At 39.4% G+C, this 25,983-nt stretch overlaps 1 protein-coding gene across 6 annotated transcripts in view; it reads left to right on the top strand.

The window, feature by feature from the left end:
- Positions 1 to 25,983, top strand: part of QSER1 (glutamine and serine rich 1) — an 88,492-nt gene that overhangs the window by 43,995 nt on the left and 18,514 nt on the right. For 5 of the 6 annotated variants that reach the window (XM_051825482.3, XM_051825478.3, XM_051825487.3 and 2 more), the window contains 5 exons: positions 487 to 4,188; positions 18,010 to 18,332; positions 19,575 to 19,691; positions 20,196 to 20,329; positions 21,404 to 21,621. In XM_051825482.3, coding sequence (XP_051681442.3) covers positions 487 to 4,188; positions 18,010 to 18,332; positions 19,575 to 19,691; positions 20,196 to 20,329; positions 21,404 to 21,621 — 4,494 coding nt within the window. Of the gene's footprint in view, positions 1 to 486; positions 4,189 to 10,154; positions 10,184 to 18,009; positions 18,333 to 19,574; positions 19,692 to 20,195; positions 20,330 to 21,403; positions 21,622 to 25,983 lie in introns of those variants that run through there. The other variant, XR_016230481.1, reaches the window with a different exon arrangement.

Raw genomic sequence — 25,983 nt, 5'->3', positions numbered from 1 at the left:
TAGAACACTGCCCTGACACATTAACAATCTCTTCTTGACAGTACCTTGTTAACTTCTGATCAATTTTTCATGATAAACATGCTCTATTATTATTGGGAAGTTGTTCATAGGAAGCCAGAACTTGAAATGCTTGAGATTTTTATATTTCGATATATATACAAATATATTTTGATAAACTTCAAGTCTTCATTGTTAATTTTAGATTTATCTTGTTAGGTATAAGCAATTTAGTGTTGTTTCAGTGTTATTTTATATAACAATTATATATATGAATTGCTGATATTTTTGCCAGTTTGTTTTTGCCTTAAGGCTAGCAGTTTTGGAGCATTAATTTGGAAAAGTTACATGCCGAACTAATTTGCCTAGCCTTTCAGTCATATAGACATTTTGATGCAAGTAGCGCCAATGTAAGTCATTACTATGAAAACATATATTTAAGTACTTGTGCTGTAATTGCATAAAGGTCTTTGTGCCTTCTCTTCACAGGCATGCACTCCTCAGCTGCAACTGAGCTGTTTGTTACTGGACCCTTGCCAACCACTGGAACACTTCCACCATCTGCCCTTTCTGCTTATCAGCATCCTGCCACCTTCAGCAATAGAAACTTTGCTACCACCTCACCTTTGGTGCTTCAGGATTCAACTTTTAACACTACATCAAATGGAATTTTAAATCCTCATGACCCTTTGCTACAAATCAAGACTTCCCAGGGGACTGTTCCAACTGCATTGGCATTTGAGCGCCTGGGTAGTTCTGCATTAAGTAATAGCATACCACCTCAGTCTTCAACATACCGCTCAGCTCAAGAGTCTGCACCCCATCTTTTACAACCTCAGTTTAGTTTGTTGCCTTCAGCACTTGGAGGAGCCCAGCAAACTCCTCAAGCCTACAGTTCAGCTCTCTTTACTAGTTCTACTGCTTCCATTGAAAGAGCTCTTCTTCGAGAATGTAGTGTTATTAAACACCATCAGCGGCCTTCAGGAACCCAGTCTCTTCAGGCACAACTGACTGGTTCACAACATTCCTTACATAATTATCTATCAAATGCAAGTGTAGTTAATTTTCAGGAAACAACCAGGCAGTCATCTTTATCCTGCAGCCCGGGTGGAAATTCTCCTCAGGGGAGCAATGGAGGACCGCAGCAGAAGGCCTCCCAGGTCTCAACAGAACTGGCTCAGTCTTACTCATCTGCAGTTCCATCATCAGGGTATCCTTCTACTACAAAAGTTAACAGCTGTCCCACAAAACAACCACTGACGTCAGCCAAGACCCCGAAACCTCAAAATGTAATTCCTCCTTTACAGACACTAAGCTATTCCAAACCTTTACATAACCAGAGTTCTGTCATATCGGGCCAAGCACAAATTTATTCCACAGCGCAGCTACCGAGCCTCTTATCAGTTAGTCAGTCCCAAAATTATGGCTTAGTACAGCCACATAACGTGCCATCTATTGTTCATTCACAGGTTTATAGGTCCAGCAAGGTTGAGAAATTGCCATCCTTATATAAAACATTGACTTTTTCTGGGTCATCTCAGACTGTAACTGCTGAAAATCAGACACTCAGTTATTCATCTAATCAGCAAGAGGTATTATCTTCAGTTACAAATGAGAATTACCCTGCTCAAACAAGAGATCTGTCTTTAGTCAGCCAGTCTCCAAGTTATTCATCTGGTCCTTCTCAGGGTTTATCTCCAGTAAGCCAGGCACAGGTTAGTTATTCATCTCAATCACAGGTTTTGTCAGTTGTTAGCCCTTCAGAAAGCTATGCTTCAGGGCAGTCTCTGACATTAACAGCCCCTTCTCTTTCTTACTCTTCTGCTTCTCAGCCTCAGAATTTGCCAGATACCAACCCAGCCCAGAATTACATTTCTATGCATTCTTCCCAGAATGCTCAGACTCAAGAATCATCATCTCCCCAGTCCCAAAAATTTTTGCCTGCTGTCCAGTCACCATCCTTTGCATCCTCTACTCATTGTCAGGCATTACAGAATAATAATATACCTTCCCCTGACCCAAAGGCTTATGCTGAAAGAAAACTTGACTCAAATGTGTACACATCCTCAAAGCAAGAAGATGATTTTCCAATGCAAGAGTTACAGGTGTTGCAGTCACAGGCATCTCTTGAGTCATCAACCCAAAGAGTATCTGAGGGGAAAGTTAATGCTCAAGAAACAACTTACAAGGTGACAAAGGCAGATGACAGATATTCTCAGAGTGTAATCAGAAGTAATTCCTGTCTTGAAGATCAAGTTGTTGGAATTGCTCTGCAAGGGTCAGAAAAAGAAGAAAGCATAGTTGGTTCAGTGACTCAACTTAACCAGCAAGTTAGCCAAATCAATAATGCTGCAACCCTTGATCTTAAGAAGACAACTAATTTAATACAAACTCCACCAATAAGGTTAAATACTAAAGATGTAAACCAGCAGCACTCGCTTATACGGAAGGTACATGAAGCCAAGGTCCAGGAGCAGCATGATCAAATAGTTAACGCCTCATCCCAGATTCAAATTCCAAATCATGCTTTAGGGCACGGCCATCAGGCACCGCTTCCTAACACACAGGTCCTTTTAGATTCTGCCTGTGATTTACAGATTCTTCAGCAGTCAATCCTTCAAGCAGGTTTAGGACAAGTAAAGGCGTCTTTACAAGTCCAGCGTGTTCAGAGCCCCCAACAAATAGTGCATCCTTTTCTTCAGATGGATGGTCATATTATTCCAAGCAATGGCGATCATTCTCAGCAGCAACTCCATCCTCAAAATTCTGAAATTATGAAAATAGACATGTCTGAATCTTCAAAACCATTACAACAACATCTAACAACAAAGGGCCATTTTAGTGAAACAAATCAACATGAGTCAAAGAATCAGTTTGTTTCTCTTGGATCAATGTGTTTCCCTGAGGCAATGCTTCTCAGTGATGAAAGAAATATTTTATCAAATGTAGATGATATCCTAGCAGCTACCGCAGCAGCTTGTGGGGTTACACCTTCCGATTTTTCTAAATCAGCTTCAAATGAAACTATGCAGGCTGTTGAAGGTGGTGATTCTAAATCTCATTTTCAGCAGTCATTAGATGTCAGGCATGTGACTTCAGACTTTAACTCCATCACAACTACAGTAGGAAAGCCACAGAATATAAATGATATTTCCTTAAATGGAAATCAGGTTACTGTAAACCTTTCACCAATACCTACCCTTCAGTCAAAAGTAACTCTTGAACAACAGCGCATTGAAACACCTGGTCAAAATATGCCAACCAAACCAAATTCAGCAGTAGCTGGAGCAAGTCACGAAGTCCAGGAGCAGAGTTCTGGCCCATTCAAGAAACAGTCTGCTACCAATCATGAATCTGAAGAAGACAGTGAAGTTCCTGTTGATAGCACGTTAAACAGTAACAGAAACCAAGAGTTTGCTTCTAGCAGTAGAAGTTTAAGTGGAGAGAGTGCTGCATCGGAGAGTGAGTTCACCTTAGGCGGTGATGACAGTGGTGTGTCAGTGAACCCACCTCGGAGTGCACTTGCACTGTTGTCCATGGCCCAGCCTGGGGATGTAATCAGTGTCAAGACTGAAGAAGAAAACCAAGACTTAACACATTTTAACCTTCAAAAGAAAAAGGCTAAAGGAAAAGGACAAAATAAAGAGGAAGAGAGCAGTAATCAGAAACAGCTGAAAAGACCTTCCCATAGCAAACGCCAGAATCCGAGAGGAACAGATCTATATTTACCATACACATCTCCCTCCTCAGAAAGCTGCCATGATGGTTATCAGCATCAGGAGAAAATGAGACAGAAGATCAAAGAGGTAGAGGAAAAACAGCCAGAAGTCAAAACAGGATTTATTGCTTCTTTCTTAGATTTTCTGAAATCTGGACCTAAACAGCAGTTTTCCACTCTGGCTGTCCGAATGCCTAACAGGACCAAACGACCAGGGACCCAGATTGGTCGTACATTTTGCCCACCACCACTTCCAAAGAGCTCATTGTCTACAATACCCTTGCCTATAGTGTCTGAAACTGGAGCTAACAGTCCATCAGAAAAAGCTGACAACGAACTTAAAAACATGGAACATTTATCTTCATTTTCATCTGATGAAGAGGATCCTGGAGTATGCAATAATGATATGTATAAAAGTATCTCTACTCCCTTAACTGCTTTGGATGCTACTTCTGATAAAAAGAAGAAAACAGGTAAAGTGTTAAAATTTAGATTCACAACTATGACTTTTCTATTTTTAAGTTTTATAGCCTAAAGCAGATCTGCAAATGAATTTTCAGTATAAAATGTGTATTATGTCTTGTCTATAGGAAAGTTCTGGATTTCAGGCTCAATGATTCTAGCTTTTCTTGACTTTTTGCCATGGATAGCTCAATTTACACAGTATGTTATCCAGGTGCCTCTGGTCTGAGATATTTGGAAGTAGGTAGGGATATGAGGCATTGTATTCTGGGCCCAATTGTAAACCTATCATATTTCTCGGGTTGCCAATTTTACTCACCTATTAACATTTTACTATTAAATATGGTTATATTTTGTGCAACATTTACATTAATACAATCAAGATAAAATTTTTAGATTTTATGCTGGCTCCAACTATCTAAATATTTGGGTATGTGTTGGTTAACAGAGGAAATGTTTTAATAAGCATTGCCTTATATAAATAATTAACATGTAACTATAAAAGTTACTATTTTAAGGAACATGCCAAGGAAAATTTATAGCAATTATATAGCTACCACCTACCAGAGGAACTGGTAGCAATATTGTGAGATATGCATCATTAATTCCAATTATACAGTTAATGAAGCTGAGACGAAATGAATTGTGTTACTCCTTACACCTAGCAAATGGCAGAACTGGAATCTGAACCCAGCCATTTCTGACCTAGGGCTTCTCTGCTATGCTTGTTGCTATAAGTCAGTGAAGTTTTTTGAGTTAAACTTTGTTTTGCAATGTACTTCTCAACTTCTTTCTGGACTTGAGACTACCTTTAAGTACTAAAGTGATACAAAACAACTGGTATCCCGAATAATCTAGCATAAATGTCCGAAAATACGTTTCTAAAGAATTTTCATTCTTTAGGGAAATTGGCCTAAGGGAAAGTTAGTCTTAGATCCAAGACCTATGGATGTCCAAATTCAGAATGCTTGCCAATTATTATTATATTGCCTCTTGTGTGCCCAGAACAAGCCTTTTTAAAAATCTCTCTTCTAAAATTTGAATCTTAATCTAGTTTCTTCCAGATAATTATTAACTCCTTTTAGTTACAATCATCATTACCACAGTTCTTACTGTTAGGTCTTTGAAGATCTGTTTGTCTTTGTGTTTCTTGTTTCCTCATCTGCAAGAAGTTACTGCTTGATCTGTTACAACAGACTTCTCATTAGAATCTTTGTCTCCAGCCTGTGGAGTCCATCTTCCATATTGTCACCAGTTTTGTCTTTATAGAAAAAGAAAATTGAGTGTTACTTGTGCTTCAAAGCACATTTGTGCTTCATGGGGGAAAAGATCACAGGAAAAAATTTTCCCTTTTCCTTTTTTACTCTCTCTTTCCTTCTGTGACAACTGAATTTCTCATTGTTTCTTCAACATATGACCTACTTTCACAGTTGTGAGTCTTTGAACAGACTTTTTTCTACCTAAACTGCTCTGTTCTCCATAGTTTATTTAAAGTTTTATTTATTTATTTGTAATGCAGAGTTAGAGAGAGAGAATGAGAGAGACCTTCCTTCTGCTGGTTCACTCCCTAAAATGGTCGCAGTGGGGCTGCATCAGGCACAAATCAGGAGCTTCTTCCTGGTCTCCCACATAGGTGCAGGGAACATAGTACTTGGGCCATCTTCCACCGCTTTCCCAGGCATATTAGCAGAGAACTGGTTTGGAAGTGGAGCATCCAGACTTGAACGAGAACCCATATAGTATAATGGCATAGCAGGTAGCAGCTTAGCCCAATATGCCACAGCACCAGCCCCTTTATTTTTTAATCCAGCTGATTAAAGACTACTATCAATGTCATTTTGGGTATGTTGCTCCAGGGAGAATTGATGTTCAGTTGCCACAACCTTTAAATGTTATGAAGACATTCACTTTTGTGTATAATTTCACTTACATTTGTATAAATTTCATTAAATAATGAGTTTCTTTAGGTCAGTAGTGAACAGTTATGGTAAAAAAATTTGGGCTTTGAGGCTGGTGCTATGGCACAGTGGGTTTAGCTACTGTTTGCAGTGCTGGCATCCCATGGGGTTGCTGGTTGGAGTCCTGGCTGCTCCACTTCCAATGCAGCCTCCTGCTAATGTGTCTGGGAAAACAGATGAAGATGACCCAAGTGTTTAGGCCTCTGCACTCACATGGGAGACCCAGATGAAACTCCTGGCTGTGGCCATTTTGATTAGCCATTTGATTAGCCAATGGATAGACGCTCTCTCTTTCTTTGCCTCTTCCTCTCTGTAACTCTGCCTTTCAAATAAATAAATAAATAATTTTAAAAATTTTGTGGCTTTGTAGAGGCAGGTGTTGGCACAGTCTTTAAGATGCTACGTGGTGGTGTGGGCATTCTGGTGCAGTAGGTTAAGCTAGCTCTTGTGACATCCACATCCCATATGAGCACTGGTTCAAATCCCGGTTGCTCCAATTCCAATCCAGCTCCCTACTAATGTGCCTGGGAAGGCAGAGGGTCCCACCCATGTGAAAACTCAGATGAAGCTCCTGGTTCCTGGCTTCAGTCTGTCCCAGCCCAAGCCATGGCAGCCATTTAGTGAGTGAACCAGTGGATGGAATATCAATCTCTTTCTCTCTCTCTCTCTCTCTCTCTCTCTCTCTCTGTCTCTCTCTGTGTCTCATTCTACCTTCCAGATAAATAAATAAATCTTAAAAACGAATCGGTTTGGTTTCATTCACAGTGAGTGGTGAATTTCTTCAAAATGGAGGTGAAACTAAAGGGGAGCACTCAGCTTCCACGTAAGGGTACCATAGGTGTATAAGGCAAACTCTTGATGATACAGATGACCGAAATTCAGATCTCAAAAATGGAAGAAAACCAAAAAATCTTCTTTCTTTTCCATTTGTTTGAGCTCTATGGATAAAATACACTTGGAAAATGTTGAAAGCTTAAAAAATGTGGGCCACAAATATAAGAGTCCTACAGTCTGTTTTCTGTGTTTTTTGAAGAGCTTTTATTTTGAAATTTAAAGCTTAGGTTTTGATTTTATTTTGAGCTTGTAGCTCCTTGGAGTAGATGTAGTGCTACAGCCTGGCCCAGCCTTGGCTGTTGCAGGCATTTGGGGAATGGACCAGAAGATGGAGGATCTCTGTCTTTCTGTCACTCTGCTTTCAAGTAGGTGAAAACAAACAAACAAACATTTTAAAATGTTGTAGCTCTTTGCCTCTGAAATACATTTGGAGTTATGGGATGCTATAAGAATTTAGCATCTTCTTCCAAAATGGATATTTGGTTATTTAATCACTGTTTATTATTCAATCTATTTCTCTACTGTGTGACTGAAATGTTATCTTTGGTAATTAAATTCTCACTTATTGGAATGTGTATGGATTCTGTTCTTTTCCATTTGTCTAGTTATCTGTTCTGTATTTGACAGTGTAATTTGTAGTATATTAAGTCTTCCATAACTTTTTTAAAGATTTATTTTACTTATTTGAAAGGCAGAGAGAGAGAGAGAGAGAGAGAGAGAACTTCCATTTGCTGGATCACTATCCAAATGGCCACAATGGCCAGGGCTGGGCCAGACTGAAACCAGAAGCCTGGAGCTTCTTCTGGGTCTCCTACATGGGTGCAGGGGCCCAAGGAATCAGGCCATCTTTCGTGGCTTTTCCATGAGTCTTAGCAGGGAGCTGGATGGGAGGTGGAGCATCCAGGACTCGAACTGGCACCCATATGGGATGCCAGCATTGTAGGCAACAGCTTAACCTGCTAAGCCCCTGTAATTGTGTGTGTGTGTGTGTGTGTGTTTTAAGATTTATTTATTAAGATTTATTTATTTGAAAGAGAAAGAGGGAAAGATACAGAGAGAACCTTCCATCTGCTGGTTCACTCCCCAAATAGACACAATGGCCATGGCTGGGCCAGGCTGAAGCCAGGAGCCCAAAGCTTCTTCCAGGCCTCCAATGTGGGTGCAGGGTCCCAAGCACTTGGACCGTCTTCAGCTTTTCCAGGTGCAATAGCAAGGAGCTGGATTGAAAGTGGAGTAGCCAGATCTCAAACTGGTACCCATATGGGATGCCACAATGCTGGCATACCCTCTCTGTAACTCTGCCTTTTAGTGGTTCTTTTTTGTTATTGTTCTTGGATTTCTTTCCAGATAGATTTAGAATCAGCATGTTTGATTCTGTTAACCATCTCTGGAGGGTTATTATAAAATTTAGAATTTAATAGATGGACTATTAATGGTATATGAATAAGGTGTAGGGAAACTGAAAGCATTGCCTTAAACCTAGTAGCAGCTGGTGGGGGGGTGGGGTGTGTAGAGGTATCTTCCCTCTGCTGGTTCCCTTCCCAGATGTCCCACGGCAGCCAGGGCTGGGCTATAGCCAGGATCTGAGGAGTCAGTCTGCTACATGAGTAGCAAGGACCTAAGTACCGGAGCCGTCCCCTGCTTCCTTCTAGCAATAAGCTGGAATGGAAAACAACCAGCACTTGAACTCAAGCACATTGATAGGGCTTCACAAGCTACAGGACCAGATGCCTGCCCCTAATTTCTACTTTAGTCTTAATTCTTTCCCCTATCTCCTTTGGGCTTAATTTAATATTTTCTTTCTGGCTTCTTGAGTTTAGTACTTAGTTTATTTTTGTGTTTTCTGACTAATATAGCCTTTAATCTCTTAAGTTTCCCTTTTTTGTACCACACTGCTGCCATATCCCACTGGTTTTAGTGCTCTTAATTGTTCTAAATGGCTTTTCATTGATTTTATTTTCTTTTTAGCCTGAGAGTTATAAAGAATGACCAGGTTTTTGTTTTTTGTTTGTTTGTTTGTTTTTCTGGCCCTGTTGTATTGTGTCCAGGTAATATGTCCACTTTTTGAAATTTAGGGAAATTTTGTTAGTGATTTGGTAAATGGTCACATTTTTGCTTTTTAAGATTTATTTATTTGAAAGGCAGCGCGGGGACTGGTGCTGTTGTGTAGTAGGTTAGGCCTCTACCTGCTGTGCCAGTATCCTATATGAACACAGTTCGAGTCCTGGCAGCTCCACACCAATGGCCTGGGAAAGCATCAGAGGATGGCCCATGTGCTTGGGCTCCTGCACCCATATGGAACACCCAGAAGAAGCTCCTGGCTTGCTATCAGCCCAACTCTGGCCATTGCGGCCATCTGGGGAGTGAACCAGTGGATGGAAGATCTCTCAGTCTCTGTCTCTCCCCTTCTCTCTCTATAACTCTGCCTTTTGAATAAATCTTGAAAGAAATAAAAAGAGAGGAAGGAAGGGTGGGAGGGCGAGAGTGAGGTGGGGAGGAAGAGAGAGAAGGAAGGGAGGGAGGGAGAATGGGAGGGAAGGAGGGTGAAAGAGATAGGGAGAGACAGATAAAGAGATCTTCTGTCCACTGGTTTACTTTCCAAATGGCTGCAATAGCCAGGGGTGGCCCAGGTCAAAACCAGGAGTCAGGAACTCCATCCTGGTCTCTCTCGTGGGTGGCAGGGGCCCTCACACCTGGGCCATCTTCCACTGCCTTAGACAGCATTAGCAAGGACCTGGATCAGAAGTGGAGCATCTGGAACTCGCACTGGTACTTGGATATGGGATAATCAAATTGCAAGCCATGTTTTAACCTGCTGCGTCATAGTGCAGGCCCCAGTGGTCAATTTTTATAAATACTCCATGAGTATCTAATTGCTAATAGATTTTATTTGCTAATTTTTAGACCCTTTATATCTTTTCCTTTGTTAGTGTAATATGTGACATTTGGTTACATAAGAAAATGTTATGTGCATTTTGGAGGTATATAACATACCTGAAATTTACTTTACAGTACCCCAGCAAATATAAAAGGCAAGATAGATGAAATAAGAGTATCACAATGTGTGTGGTTGTTAGTGCTGATAGTGGAACGTGAGGGTTGTTATTCTCTACTTTTTGTATATTTAAAATTTTATAATTATAAAAAGGTTTTAAAAATTCTCTTTATTCCTTATTTATTTTTAGATTGCTTGATCTGTTGATTCCTGAGAAAGGTGTGTTAAAGTTTCCCACTATATTTTGTTTTTTTTCTAATACTGTTTACTTGACACTTTTGAACTCATGAAAATAAATGCATAATATTTTCATAAAGTTAAATTTCCTTGTAGAGTAATAAAGTTTCTCTTTTTCCCATTTAATGGTTTCTGGTTCTAATATTGCCTTACTAATTTTGTTGTTAGCATTATTTTAGTATATTTTCCTTATCTGCTATTTCGGAACATACTTTCTTGTGAAATAATAGCATGAAAAAAAATTCATGAAGAAAAATATGGAAAATTTCCATGAATTTGAAAATACACAATTATTTAAGCCATATTCCCTGACCATAATATAGTGATTTCGTAAGAGAAGGAAGAAAAAAAAAAAAAACACAAAGAAAACACATTCTAAATAAAAGGAAACAAAAAATGAAAAAATAAACCAAATTATTCCAAAATTATTGGAATGGATAATGCAGCCTTATATTGGAATCATTGGGATATGGCCAGAGTATAGTACAAAGAAGAAAATTTGGGGCATTAAATGCCATTCATTGGATAGCAAGAAAGTACAGAATTAAATCGAGTATTAAATTAATGCCAACTTAAAACCTTTAGAGCTAACTACTAACTAACTTGGTAGTAATCACTTCCTTTTCTTTTATAATTTTATCATCTGTGTATGCATTTCTAAACACTAAACTTTAGTTCGGTGGGTTTTAAAACTTCTTCTCAAGGGTATCATGTAGTAGGTTTTTTCTTTTTTTTTTTTTTTTAAGATTTTATTTATTTATTTGAAAGTTAGAGTTACAGACAGTGAGAGATAGAGACAAAGAGAAAGGTCTTCCTTTTGTTGGTTCACTCCCCAAATGGCTGCAATGGCTGGAGCATGCCGATCTGGAGCCAGGAGCCAGGAGCTTCTTCCGGGTTTCCCACGCGGGTGCAGGGGCTCAAGGACGTGGGCCATCCTCCACTGCTTTCCCAGGCCATAGCAGAGAGCTGGATTGGAAGAGAAGCAGCTGGGACTAGAACCGGCGCCCACATGGGATGTCAGCACTGCAGGCAGAAGATTAACCTACTGTGCCACGGCGCTGGCCTGGATATCATGTAGTATTGATACATTTTCCCTCTGCTAATTTGGAAGCTATACATTCTTTTAAATAAACATTTGCTTAGTAACTTTTTATCTGGAAAGTTTTCATACACAAAGGTAGAGATTGTTGTAATGAAACCAACTCAAGCATTATACAGATTTAATAACCCTCAGTGCATGGTCAGTTTTCTGTCATTCATGTCTCTTTCTGCTCTCATATCCCCTGATTATTTTAATGAAATATTTTCTGTTCTTTCCCTGGTCATGATAGAAATTATAATATTCATTTTCATTTTCTAAAAGTCTGTCTTCCTCTTCCTGGGTAGTATGGATTTTTGAATGCTGGAACTCCATTAACATTTGTTTAGATTTACTTATATATTTACCACTCTATCCATTTAAAAGGCAGAGTTCCAAAGAGTGGGGGAGAGACAAGAGAGAGAGACTTTCCATCTGCTGGTTCAATCTCAAATGGCCCCAATGGCCAGGGCTGGACCAGGCTGAAGCCAGGAGCCATGAAGCTTCCTCTGGGTCTCCCATGTGGGTGCAGGGGCCCCAGCACTTGGGCCATCTGCTGCTTTCTCAGGTGCATTAGCAGGGAGCTTGGTGTGAAGTAAAGCAGCGGGGACCTGAACTGGGTTGCCTGGCATCGCAGGAAGTGGCTTAACCTGCTATCTGCTACAGTGCTGGCCCCATCAGCCCTTTATTCATCCTTGTACCTCATATCTTCTCTTTCGGCTTATTTTGTGTCCGACTGAAGTCTGCCCTTTAGTTTCCTTATCTGAGGGTCTCCTGATGGTGCTATTTCTTTTAAATAGCCAGATACCCTGTAATTAACTGCATATACGTTCATAGTACTCACATCTGCCTGTTATATTGATCCCTTAATCATTACATAGTGCCCTTCTTTGTCTCTTCTAACAGTTTTTGTGTTAAAGTCTGTTTTGTCTGATATTAGGATGGCTATACCAGCTCTTTTTTGGTTTCATGGAATGTCTTTCCACCCTTTTACTTTCAGTCTGCTTGTATCTTTGTTGGTGAGATGTGTTTCTTGTGGGAAGCAGATAGGTGGCTCTTGTTTTTTCAATCCATTTGGCCAGTCTGTATCTTGTAACTGTAGAGTTGAGGCCATTTACATTCAAGTTGACTATTGATAAGTAACAGCTTGGCCCTGCCATTTTCCCATGAATATTCTTATTTACTTTGGATTTCTTTTATACTTTTACTGGGGGATTTTCTGCCTTCATGTTCTTTCATGATGATGGCTTGCTTTCTGTCTGTGTAGCATGTCCTTTAGCATCTTTTGTAAGGCTGGATGAGTGGTGACGAATTCTTTCAATTTCTGTTTGCTATTGAAGGTCTTTATTTCACCTTCATTCATAAATGAGAGCTTTGCAGAATACAGTATTCTGGGTTGACAGTTTTATTTTTTTCTCTTATGACTTGGACTGTATCTTGCCATTCCCTTCCCACCTGTATGGTTTCTGATGAGAAGTCAGCTGTGAGTCTAATTGGAGATTCCTCTGAAAATAATCTGGTGTTTCTGTTGTGCACATTTTATAATCTTTATGATTTACTGTGGAAAGTTTGACTACAAGGTGACATGGTGAAGATCTTTACTGGTCATGTCTGTTTGGAGTTCTATTGCTTCCTCTACTTGAACATTCCTTTCTCCAAATTAGGGAAGTATTGGGTCGTTTGATAGTATCCCATAGATATCCAAGACTGTTTTCCACTTTATTCAAGGTTTATTTATTTATTTATTTTTGGTCTGATGGAATGATCCAGAGATTTGTCATCTTATTCAGATATTCTTTCGTCTACCTCACCAAGTCTGTTTTTAAGGCTTTCCACTGAATTTTTTATTGGATCTATTGAATTCTTCATTTCTAATATTTTGATTTCTCTTTAAAATCTCAATATCATGGGAAAAATTTTCATTTATATCATGTATGGTTTTCTGTAGTTCATGGATTTGCTTTTGAGTAATCCTGTGATTATTTTTTTGAATTCCATTTCCAGTATTTGCTCAATATCTTCATCCTCACATTCTAATATTGAAATGTTATTATGTTTCTTTGTGGGGGGTCATGGTATCTTCCTTATTCTTGTTTCTTGGATTTCTGCATCTATTTTAGGCATTTGTAGAATTAATTGTGTTTTTTTATTCCTCTGATGGCTTTCATCTTTATCTGCGCCTCTGTGCCTTAGTGGAATTTCTGCACTTTTGGTGTGGTGGGTGTGGCAGGCAGCTCTGGTCAGTGAGTATTCAGGGTAACACCCAAGTTGGATGTGGTAGTCCTCTGGTTGACAGGATGGAGAGGAATGGTCACCTCTGTTGGTGCAACCACCCCGTTACTTCCAAGCTGAGGAATGCCCAGGTGTTAGCCCCCAGTGTGTTCAACACGCATCCACTGCACAAATGAACTGCACAAATGATCTGCACAGTCCTTCCTGTGAGCACAGTTCCCTCTGCTCTGAGCTGCTGTATGCAGCTGGATCTCAAGAGTGTTCAGCAGCACTCGCTGGTTGTCCAAAAACCGAAAAACCTCATGCATAATATTTTCTCCTTCTCAGCACGGGCCTCTCATTGTCAAGGAATGCGAGAGGGACCACTCTGCCCTGCTAGCCTGTGTCCCCAGGGAGATTGAGGTTTTCCCAGAGCCACTGCCATAGTGTGTTTTGTCCCACTGTATCGAGCCCAATCCTCCCAGCCAGACTCAAAGTCAGTGGGGAATGCAGGTTTTTCTCTCTGGTGAAATCCCTGGATCACAGGCACACACAATACCTGCTGGCCGCAGCCCTGCTCGCTTCATGGTTGTGCTGTGTGTACAAGAGTCCCTGAAAGTGGCACTTGCCTTCCGCAGGGATGACTCCCTCTCCCCGCCTGTTCGTTGCCAGGTAGGTGTAGCTGGCATGGTGGTTACCCCTGTTGGCTGCGTGGAGAGTGTCCCCAATAGTTGGTGGGTATGCACGCGCACAAGAGCTGGAGCAGCTGCTACCTACTTATGTCAAAAAATTGTGCCAGCCCTCCCACGCTGGCCATGGTCACTGTTGATGAGGGGATAAGGGGAGAGATAGATTGCACTGCTTTTTTATTTTTTTCCCCTCAGGGTTTGCAATGCCCTACTGCCCTGAGGGATCCAGGCCAGGCTCAAAAATAGTGCAGTCCGCTAGGCTTTCCCTCCAGCTCTGACTTCAGTTTGTTTGCCAAAGGTGCTTTTCGCAGATCCAAGCTGCTGAGGCCTTTATTGTTTCCTCGCTCGTTGCTGCCAGTCTGCACTGCCACACAGGTCTGGGCCGTTTCCACTGCTTTTGCAGGACCTCCCACCGCAGTTTCCCCTACAGCTTTGCCTTGAGAGTGGGCTTTCCCCACTTTTTGTTCTATTAATTTTGCTGAGCCTGGATCAGACTGCCATCTTGGAACCCCCTGTATTTCATTTTAATTTTAATTTATCTAATGATATGTTGAGTGGTCTTTAAGGTTTTTATTGATCATGTCTTCTATCTTCTTTGGAAAAATGTCCTGATCCTTTACTCAGTTTCAAAAGTGGGTAATCTCTTTATAATACTGACTATAAGAAATCTTTGTATATTCTTGATACAGGTCTCTGGAAGATACAAGATTTTTAAATAAACATGTCCCATTCTACAGATTATCTTGGCACTTTCTTGATTGCATCAGTTGCAACAAAACGTTTTCGTTTTTGATGGAGTCCAGTTTACTTTTCTTCTGTTACTTATGCCTTTGGTGGCATATCTAAAACTGTGACTTATCCCAAGGTCACAAGATTTAAAACCATTTTGGGGCCAGCACCATGGCATGTTAAGCACCATGGTTAAGCCTCTGCCTGCAGCACCAGTATCCTATACTGGTGCCAGTTTGAGCCCCAGCTGCTTCATTTCCACCCAGCTCCCTGCTAATAGCCTGGAAAAGCAGCAGAAGATGGTCCAAGTGTTTCAGCCCCTGCACACACTTGCGAGACCCAGAAGAAGCTCTGGCTTTGGATCAGCCCAGCCCTGGCCATTTTGGCCATTTCAAGAGTGAACCAGTGGATGGAAGACCTTTCTGTCTGTCTTTCTCTCTCTTTCTCTCTCTCTCTGTAATTCTGCCTCTCAGATAAATAAATAAATCTTTAATGCTATGTTTTCTTATAGTTTTAGCCTTTACATTTTATATCTATAATCCGGTTTCAGTTAATTTTTGTGTAGAATCTAAGTTTGGGCTCTAACTTCATTGTTTTATAGGCAGCTGTCCATTATCTCAGCACATTTGTTGGTAAAACTGTTCTATTCCCATTGAATGGTTTTCGCACCTTTTATAAAACAGTAATTTGATTACAAATATAGAAATTTACTTATAGACTTTCATTCTCTATTAATCTATGTATATCTGTGTCAGTATCACAGTATCATCTTGATCACTATAGTATTATATACAGTAAATTTTGAAATTGAGAAGTGTGAGTCTTCCAACTTTGTTCTTTTTTCAAGATTGTTGTGCCTACTCTGGGTCTCTCATTTCCATGTGAATCTTAGGATCAATTTGTCATTTAATGAGAATATGTGCCTAGAACTTTTGTAGTGACTGGGTTGGAACTGTAGACCAATTTGGGAAGTATTACCATCTTAACAGTATTGAATCTTCTGTCCATGAACATAGGATATTTTTCCAGTTATATTAACATTCTTTAATTTCTTTGAGCAATGTCTTCAGGTTTTTACAGTATAAGTTTTGTGCTTCTATTGTTAAATTTATTCCTAAGTATTTTTTAATTTCTAATGCTATTGTAAATTGGATTGTGTTCCTAATTTCATTTTTGGATTTTTCACTGCAAGCATATTTTTTATATTTATATTGTACCCTGCAGTCTTGCTAAACTCTTGTATTCCAATAGCTCTCTAGTAGATTTCATAGCACTTTTTTATATATAAGATCACATCATGTGCAAATAATTTTACTTTCTTCAGACGACCTTCCTAGGAGGAAAGCATCCAGTTTTTCACTATTAAATATGATGTAAGCTGTGAGTATTTTCTAGATGTCCTTGATGAGGTTTGAATTAAGTTCCCATTTATATTTATGTTGTTGAATTATTTTATCTTGAAAGGGTACTGATTTTGCCAAATGCTTTTTCTGTACCTGTTGTGATGATCCTGTGGTTTTATACTTTGTTGTGTTAATATAATATAGCACATTAATTTTCAGATATTAAAATTACCTTGCATTGTTAAGATAAATCCCACTTGGTCATTTTTATGATTCTTTTTATATGTTGGTAGGTTTACTTATATTTTCTTGAGGATTTTTGTCTTCCTATTAAAAATTTTTGATGTGTAATTTTCTCATGACATGTTTATCTGGTTTTGGTATTGAAATAATACTAGCCTCATAGACTACTCCTATTTTTGGAGTTTATAAAGTACTATCATTCTTATTTAACCATTCATAGAATTTACTTGTGAAGCCATTGGACCTGTACTTCTCTTTATGGGATGCTTTTTGATTACTTAATTCTGTTTACTTGATACAAGTCTATTTACATTTTCCATTTCTCCCTAAGTCCTTTTTTGTAATTTGTATCTTAGAATTTGTCCATTTTTTCAAGTTACTGTTGTCATGTAGTTTTTCACAGTATTGTTTTATAATCCTCTCTATTTTGGAAGCTTCTAGTACTGTTTCAGAATATTTGGAGAGTGCTTTCCTTTCCTATATCTGCTCAACTTGTCTCTCTCTCTCTCTCTCTCTCTCTCTCTCTCTCTCTTTTTTTTCTTAGATTTATTTGAAAGGTAGAGATACAGAAAGAGAGGGAGAGAGATCTTCCATCCACTGGCTCACTCCCCAAATGGCCAGGCCTGAGCCAGACCTCCTTCAGGTTTCCCACATGGGTGCAGCAGCCCAAGCACTTGGGCCATCTTCCACTGCCTTCCCAGGTGCATTAGCAGTGAGCTGGATCCCAAGTGGAGCAGCTGGGACTCAAATCTATACCCACATGGGATGCCGACACTGCAGATGGAGGCTTAACCTGCGCCACAGCTCTGGCCCCTCAACTTTTCGTGTTTTAATAATTACTCACCATTAGTTTGCTGACCCTTATAATCTTTTTTATATCTCCATTTTTTGAAAAAATGTTTGTTCTATTGGAGCTATAGGGAAAGGTATGTAGACAGATGTTTGCAGTCTACTTGTCACCGAAGTTCAATTCTCACATCTTTTGAGTCTTGGAAATTAACAGCCATTTTAATTTCTTCCTGTGGTTTTGACTGTTTCAATCAATTTGATTGTAAAAATTAAAAATATTTTTAAGATTTTATTTATTTGAAAGGCAGAGTTGCAGAGAGGCAGAGGGGGACAGAGAGAGAGAGAGAGAGACAGAGGAGAGAGAGAAAAAAAGAGAGAGATGTCTTCCATCCACTGGTTCACTCCCTAGGTGGCCTCAACAGCTGGAGCTGTCCTGATCCAAAGCCAGGAGCCAGGTACTTCCAGGTTTCCCACGTGGTGGCAGGGGCCTAAGGACTTGGGCCATCTTCCACTGCTTTCCTGGGCCATAGCAGAGAGCTGGAAGTGAAGCAGCTGGGACTCGAACCAGCGCCCAGATGGGATGTCAGCACTGCAGGTGGCAGCTTTACCCAGTGTTCCATAGCGCTCTACCCAATAATCAAATCTTTTTAAGCTGTTGAGATTTTACTCAAAATAAGTAAATGTCTATTTGTATTTCTGATTTGTATTTGCTTACTTTATTTTCAGAAACCCTACAAATGGGAACTACTAGCCCAACTGCCAATACTACTGGTACTGCTACTAATTCATCCACCACTGTGGGTACAGGTAAACAAGAATCTCTCCACTCTACTTCTTCTGCAATAAATATCCTGGAGAATACAAGCACTATGGATCCCTCCAAGTCCATTGAAGTTGATGGGCTTCCTTCAGACCAGTTTGCAAAAGGACAAGACACTGTTGCCATAGAAGGTTTCACTGACGAAGAAAACGTTGAAAGTGGAGGAGAAGGCCAATACAGAGAGCGTGATGAATTTGTGGTAAAGATAGAAGACATAGAGACTTTTAAGGTGATGTGAATATTCTCAGGTGTGAAGTTCCTATGACAGCCTTCATGTTGACTTCAGCAGCATGTATCTAGCTTGTATTACAAAAAGTTCTATTTTATAATTATCCTACAATATAAGTATTTGGTAACATCAATCCAGTAGATGTTTTGAAACAAGAAGTAATTGAAAATAATTTTAACTTTGTCTTAATTTTGTGTATTTCCAACTAGTCAGTTGCATTTGGGTATTAGTAATTACAGAAGTTTTGAAATGTGAATTCTTTGGGGGCCAGTGCCATGGCTCACTAGGTTAATCTTCTGCCTGCAGTGCCGGCATCCCATGTGGGTGCCGGGTTCTAGACCCAGTTGCTCCTCTTCCACTCCAGCTCTCTGCCATGGCCCACGAGGGAACTGGAGGATGGCCCAGGTGCTTGGGTGCCTGCACCGCATGGGAGACCAGGAAGAAGCACCTGGTTCCTGGCTTCGGATCGGTGTAGCTCTGGCCATAGCGGCCATTTGGGGAGTGAACCATTGGAAGGAAGACCTTTATCTCTCTCTATCTCACTGTCTAACTCTACCTGTCAAATTAAAAAAAAAAAAAAAGGAAATGTGAATGAAAGGCTCATAATTAGGAGGTAGGAAAAAATGATCTTTATAAAATTTAAAAATGTAAAGAATTAAAGTCAGACTGTTATGTAAGGTAGAATTAGACTTACTTTCGTAATTTCAAATTATAGAACCAGTAGTAGAATGTTGTAATTTCATACAAAGTTTCAGCTGTATTTAACTTAATCTATTTTCAAGTTCTTGTTTGCTTGCTTTTGCCCTTTTTTCCAATTAGGGTAGAGAGAAGGCATTTAAAATTACACTGAAGAACATAACATTCAAATTATCTGTTCCTACCATTCACAAGTAATTACTACTAATACCTTAACATTTTTTTCTGATCTTCTAAAATATATGCATACTCATAAAATTGCTTTAATCACAAATGAAAAAAGCATTAGCAAATCATTTTCCAGTAGTTTATCCTTACAAAAGGGTAATTGGCTACTTTGTGTGTTAATGAGCTCACTGTTTCTGGAAGAATTTAAACAGACTATGGCAACCTAACTAGCTTTTAGGGATCATTAGAAAAGTTCGCCTAGAGGTAAGAGATAAATTGGGCTGTGTAGATCTTTAAGATTTCATTTAGCTCTAAGAGCCTATTAATCTAAAATATAATGCTAGTTTTTATAAGTATAATTAATTCTCCTTATTACAGGAGGCTTTAAAAACAGGAAAAGAACCCCCAGCTATTTGGAAAGTACAAAAAGCTTTATTACAGAAATTTGTTCCTGAAATTCGAGATGGACAAAGAGAATTTGCTGCCACAAATAGTGTAAGTAAAATAATTGTTTACATTAGTCTTTCTATATTTTGACAGTGATCCTGAGGACATACAGAATGACTTAAATGAATTACAGAGTACATAATACTCAGACAGTCTGATTTTAAAATAATAGGTAATACCAGCTATTTAAGATTTAATTACTTTATACTGTTACTTTTTTTATATAAAGGAAAAGTGTTCCAATGAACTGACTCAGGTTCATTTATTCTACTAGTCAGATATTCTGATTTTCCAGGAGAATCACAAAAATTACTCTTTGATACTTAGATAGATAGCTGTTCAGTAGCTTTGAATAAGTATCTGTCGAATGAGATTGCTTCTATGTATTGTGTGGGCTTATAGTCAGAAATAAGTCGGGGATCATTTTAATTCAGGGTGAAATTAACCTGACTAGAACTATATTTTAGAAAAGGATGGCTATGTAAAAGTGGAGCAATAAAGTAACATGTACAGATTATATAATTATGTAATTCAAAGTATTTCTTTCCATAGTATCTTGGTTATTTTGGTGATGCAAAGACTAAATACAAAAGGATATATGTGAAGTTCATTGAAAATGCAAACAAAAAGGAATATGTCAGAGTGTGTTCCAAAAAGCCAAGAAATAAACCTTCACAAACTATCAGGTATTCGATTTTGTATGTAATATTTTTGTATATGTAAAGGCTTACTATTGTCAGTGTCATTGTACAAAGAATTGTATCAGTTGAAGAGCCCAGGGTTGTGTTGTTTGCTTGTTTAGTAAATACAAGTCTGAAAATTCAGTGCCTGGTGCAGTGACTCCTCTTAAAGGAACATGATGTGAACTATGGAGACTGTGACTGTCCATGACAGGATAAGATTCCCTTTTATTTCCCTGAGTCCTTTTGGTGTCATCCTAACAAATTAGTGAAAAAAACCCTGAATTTTAGAATTTAAAGTTTTGAGTCCAGCTCTTCATGACATAGAGAAGATAATTTTTCTAAAGCCCTGTTTTTCATCCATTAGAGAGAAATACAAATGCAGTGTAATGTTTAAAATGAGATAATTTTTAAACAGAAATGATGAGACTTGTACATCACTAGAAAAGTGTACAAAAGAACAATCATTTATTAGTGTGACTGGGTTGTCTACAGCATGAATCTAGACAAGTGACCTGACCCGGGGATCTGCATGGGAGAGCAAGTGTGACCCTAGATATTTTCAATCTAATACTGGACAAGCCTAGTTTAATTAAGACTCCACCTGTTAGAAGCAGCTCACATTATTTTTCGTGATGGGATTTTACCCACTCAGATCTTCAGACACTTTAGAACAAATCTTGAGTGGCTCAAGATAAGATGTCTCTGGATTTCTACATCAAAACCTGGAACCATCAGAGCTTATAAGCACTTCGGAGGGCCATTCTGATGTGACTGAAAAGGGTTTATCACCTCTTACTTCCCTAAGCCCACAGATCATGTGTTGTACAGCCTCTATACTCTCTGGAAAATGAGTCCATAAAGGAAGAAGAGGAATGTGAGAGAGAGCTGAATATTGAATGCCAGTGGTTAAAGAATATATTTCCAGAAAATGTTAGAAAAATCACTATTGGGATATATAGTGCTTCATTTTGGAAGTCCCTTATGATAGTAATTAAACTTTTCTTTCCCAGTGATTCTATTTTATTTTAGTTTGACAGGATTTCAGTATGTTAATGAAGTTTGTTTATAACATTGCAGAACTGTTCAGGCTAAGCCAAGTAGTAGCAGTAAAGCTTCTGATCCTCCAACAACAAAAACTACAACTACAAAAGCCCCTTCCATGAAACCCAAAGTTAAACAGCCAAAAGTAAAGGCTGAGCCGCCACCAAAGAAAAGGAAGAAATGGAAAGAAGAGTTTTCATCATCCCAGTCTGACTCATCTCCTGAGGTCCATTCTAATAGTAGTGATGATGAGGGTGAGTTCTCTATGAAATGCCGACCTTGATCACTTTGGATCGTCTACATGAATGGAGAGGAGCAGTGGTGCTGACAATTCAGTTTAGTTTTCAGGGGATTTATCTACCTAATGAGTTCTGATTAGGCTTTATGAGAATACGTTCACATGCCTAAACATCAGCTGTAACAGAGTTGGCCCACACATACAGCCTTTTAAAATGAAAAAGCAAAATTCACCTCTGTGACTTCACCTCTTTAGATCAGAAAGTGTTAGAAGAGATTTGTATTTTGAAATTTTGGAGTCTGTGTTTATGTAAGAAGAAAAGAGTAAACAAGCCTAAGAAGCAGCAACTCAAACTGTAATTAATACAGCATAGTAACAAAATAATGGATTCTAATGTATATATTTAATATGTAATACTGTACTTGCACTCTGCCACTAGCCAGCTTTGTACCCTAGAGTAAGGGAGACAGCAATTCTGTTCCTTGTTTTTCTTTTTTACGAAATGAGAAGTTTGTAATAGATCATGAGTTGTCATGTCTTTTGATCTTCGAATCCTTTACAATTTTAAAAACTGTTGAACAGCATAGAAAGCAGTTATGTATCTGTTAAATAGAAATTAAAAGTGAGATAGTTGTAAAGTACAAGAATATGCCAGTACATATTCCATTAGCCTTCAAAGCATGGTATGTGATACATGCAAGAAATTCCAAGCAGTTCAGTAATCAAGTGCTTCAGAGTTTGACGAACTCTGACTGACCTGTGGCTCTCACCTATTTTTGTAAATAATGTTCTTTTGGCACAGAGTCTCATAATTTCATTTATATATTTCTGTCTAGTTGTTTTCCCACTACAGAGGCACATTTGAGTAGTTGCTACAAAAATCATGTGACAAATAAAGTCTGAAATAGTCACCATCTTGCTCTTTCCAGAAAAAGCTTGTTAACTGTACCCTATTATTCTGGAGCATAAAATTGAAGATGGGAAAAAAAAACTAAAGTATTGGGGGTGATCGGCGCTGTGACACAGTAGGTTAATCCTCCACCTGCAGCACCAGCATATCATAGGGGCACCAGTTCTGGTCCCAGCTGCTCTTCTTTTTTTTTTTTTTTTTTTTTTTTTGACAGAGTGGACAGTGAGAGAGACAGACAGAGAGAAAGGTCTTCCTTTTCCGTTGGTTCACCCTGCAATGGCCGCTGATCCGAAGCCCGGAGCCAAGTACTTCTCCTGCTCTCCCATGCAGGTGCAGGGCCCAAGCACTTGGGCCATCCTCCACTGCACTCCCGGGCCACAGCAGAAAGCTGGCCTGGAAGAGGAGCAACCAGGACAGAATCTGGTGCCCCGACTGGAACTAGAACCCGGTGTGCCGGTGCTGCAGGCAGAGGATTAGCCTGTTGAGCCCCGGCGCTGGCCAGCTGCTCTTCTTCTAATCCAGCTCTATGCTATGGTCTGGAAAAGCAGTAGAAAATGGCCCAAGTCCTTGGGCCCCTGCACCCACGTTGGAGACTCAGAAGAAGCTCCTGGCTCCTGGCTTTGGTCGGCGCAGCTCCGGCTCTTGCAGCCAACTGGGGAGTGAACCATCAGATGGAAGACCTCTCTCTCTCTCTCTCTCTCTGCCTCTCCTCTCTTTGTGTAACTCTGGCTTTCAAATAAATAAATAAATCTTAAAAAAACAAAAAGTATACACAGCAGTTACGATGTTATTGAAGTGCCTGGGTTTGAGTCCCTCCTCGACTTCCAATTCAGCCTCCTGCTAGTGCACAGCCCAGGAAGCAGCAAGTGATGGCTCAAGCACTTGGGACCCTGACACACATGTGGGTGATCCAGATTGAGTTCCTGGCTTCCTGGCTTTGACCCCACTCAGACCTGGTTGTTGCTGGCATTTGGAGAGAGAATCAGCAGATGGAAGATCTCTGTGTGTATCTCTCTTGTCTCTGTCTATCTCCCTCCCTCTTTCTTTTTTCTCTCTTTTTGCCTTTCAAATAAATAAAAACTATACTCACTGGGGTGTGGGCATTTGTCTAATGGTTGAGATACCAGTTGGGATGCCCACATCTCATTATTGGAGTGCCTGGATTCAAGTCTTGGCTCTGCTCCCAATTCCAGCTTCTTCTCACCATGTATCCTCGCAGGTAAGAGGTAATGGTACAAACAGCTAGGTCCCTGGCATGCATGTGGGAAACCTGCATTGCATTCTCAGCTCCCAACTTTGGCCTGGTCCAGCCCCAGTCTTTGTGGGCATTTGGGAAATAAACCTGCAGATGGGGAAGCTTGTCTCTCTCTTTCTCTCTGCCCCTCCATCTATGTGTGTTTCTCTCTGTCTCTCAACTAAATAATTGTTAAAAGTATGCACACCAGAATTTGTATGGAAATTTGGTGCTACTTAAGTAGGTATTAAAGGCCTTATTTAATTTTTGCAGTTAGCAGTCCTGCCTACTGCTTTAGAGTAGAAGTAGAGCAGCTGGGACACAAGCTGATACCCACACGGATGCCAGAACTGCAGGTGGCGGCTCTACCTCCCATACCACGGCACCGGCCCCATTTTTTTTTTTAAAGATTAATTAATTTATTTGAAAGGTGGAATTACAGAGTGGGAGAGGCAGAGAGAGAAGGAGAGAGAGGTCTTCATCCTCTGGTTCATTCCCCAAATAGCCACAACGGCTGGCGCTGAGCTGATCCAAAGCCAGGAGCTTCTTTCAGGTCTCTCACATGAGTGTAGGAGCCTAAGCACTTGGACTATCTTTTGCTGCTTTCGCAGATGCATAAGCCAAGAGCTGGAACAGAATTGGAGCACCTGGGACTTAAACCGTGCCCATATGGGGTGCCAGCACTGTAGACGGCAGCTTAACCCGGTATGCCACAGTGCCGACCCCAATAAATTTTTCTTTATTGGTAGCCTGAGTCACTGGAAGGTGTCAACAGTAGTTAAAGTATTTTTAATGCTCTTTAAAAGGCAAATAAATATTGATAATAAACAAAGATTTCTAGGCTGGCAGTTTTCAAACTTTCTGTTTGAAGTCCTTATAGTCTTCAGATGTATTGAGAGTTCCAAGTACTTTTCTTTATGTGGGCTAAATCTATAACTATTTACCAAATAACAATCAAAACAGATTATAAAATTATCTATTTAAGATGAATCCATTCTTTAGTTTTTTAGGAAACTGGTACCATCTCAAGTATTAAAGTGATCATGTGGATAGGATTAAGTGTCAAAGGGATTAAATAAATAATAAGACCAAGTTTCTGGTAATAACAATAGATAGAATTAAAAAGAAGTGAATGTTCCAACACGGGAAGCAGTCCGCACTGCAGACTCCTAGAATGGCAGTTGCTTTAAGTAGCACTCTAACCTCAGAATCAGCCCTTAAGGCATCCTGGTCTAGCTGAAAAGCCCATGAGCCCATGAGAGCATTTCAGGCATGGAAAGCCAAGATACTGTGGCAAAAAATGTCCTATATGAAGAAACTCTGAGGGTGAGACCCCAGTAGAAAGAACTGGTCATCAAAGAAGGAGGTACTTTTCTCTGAAGGGAGGAGAGAACTTCTACTTATCTTATGACCTTTTCTAAATATTCTCAGAATTTGTGGCTTCAAAAGGCTCCCATAGCCTAGACAGCTATGTCAAGAGCCTCAGGTGTTCACTGACATCATACATAAGAGTGTTATTTGTTAACAACAGGAGTCACTGTGTACTAATTTCTCATGCAGGATCTGTCCTCAGTGAGTTGTATTATGAGAGTTAACAGTAAAAGTTGTTCTCAAAGATTTATTTCATTTTAATGTATTTAGTGGAACATATTATTATATCTCACAAGTTTTATTTTTTTAAAGATTTATTCATTCTGAATAATACTAATGTATAGTATGTTTATACTACTTATTCTTTCGTCTGTTGATAGAAACTTGGATTTCTTCTACCTTTAGGCTATTGAGAATTATCTGTTGTAGTGAACATTGACAGGCAAGCATGTAAATGTCCATTTTTAGCTCTTTTGGATATATATCTAGTTGAATTATTTAGCTCTTTGAGGAACCACTATGCTGTTTTTCATAGTGGTTGAACAATTTTATATTTCTACCAGCAATGCATGAGGATTCTAATTTCTCCACATCCTTGCTAACATTTGTTATTTTAGTTTTTAAAAAATACTTCATTATAACCACTCTATTCTGCATGATGTGGTATCTCATTGTGGTTTTGATTTGCATTTCCTGAATGACTTAATAATGATTTTTTAACATTTTCCATGTGCTTTCTGGCTTTTTGTTATCTTTGGAAAAAACTATTCAAATGCATTTCCAGTTTTTGATTGGATTGTTTGTTCTTTTGTTGTTAATTGTAGAAATTCATTATGTGTTCTGGATATTAAATCTTTATCAGA

The sequence above is a fragment of the Oryctolagus cuniculus genome, chromosome 1 (genome assembly GCF_051225735.1).
Source record: "Oryctolagus cuniculus isolate XC-2025 breed Fujian yellow rabbit chromosome 1, ASM5122573v1, whole genome shotgun sequence".
In the NCBI taxonomy this organism is placed as follows: domain Eukaryota; kingdom Metazoa; phylum Chordata; class Mammalia; order Lagomorpha; family Leporidae; genus Oryctolagus; species Oryctolagus cuniculus.
This window is presented reverse-complemented; position numbering and strand designations above follow the sequence as displayed.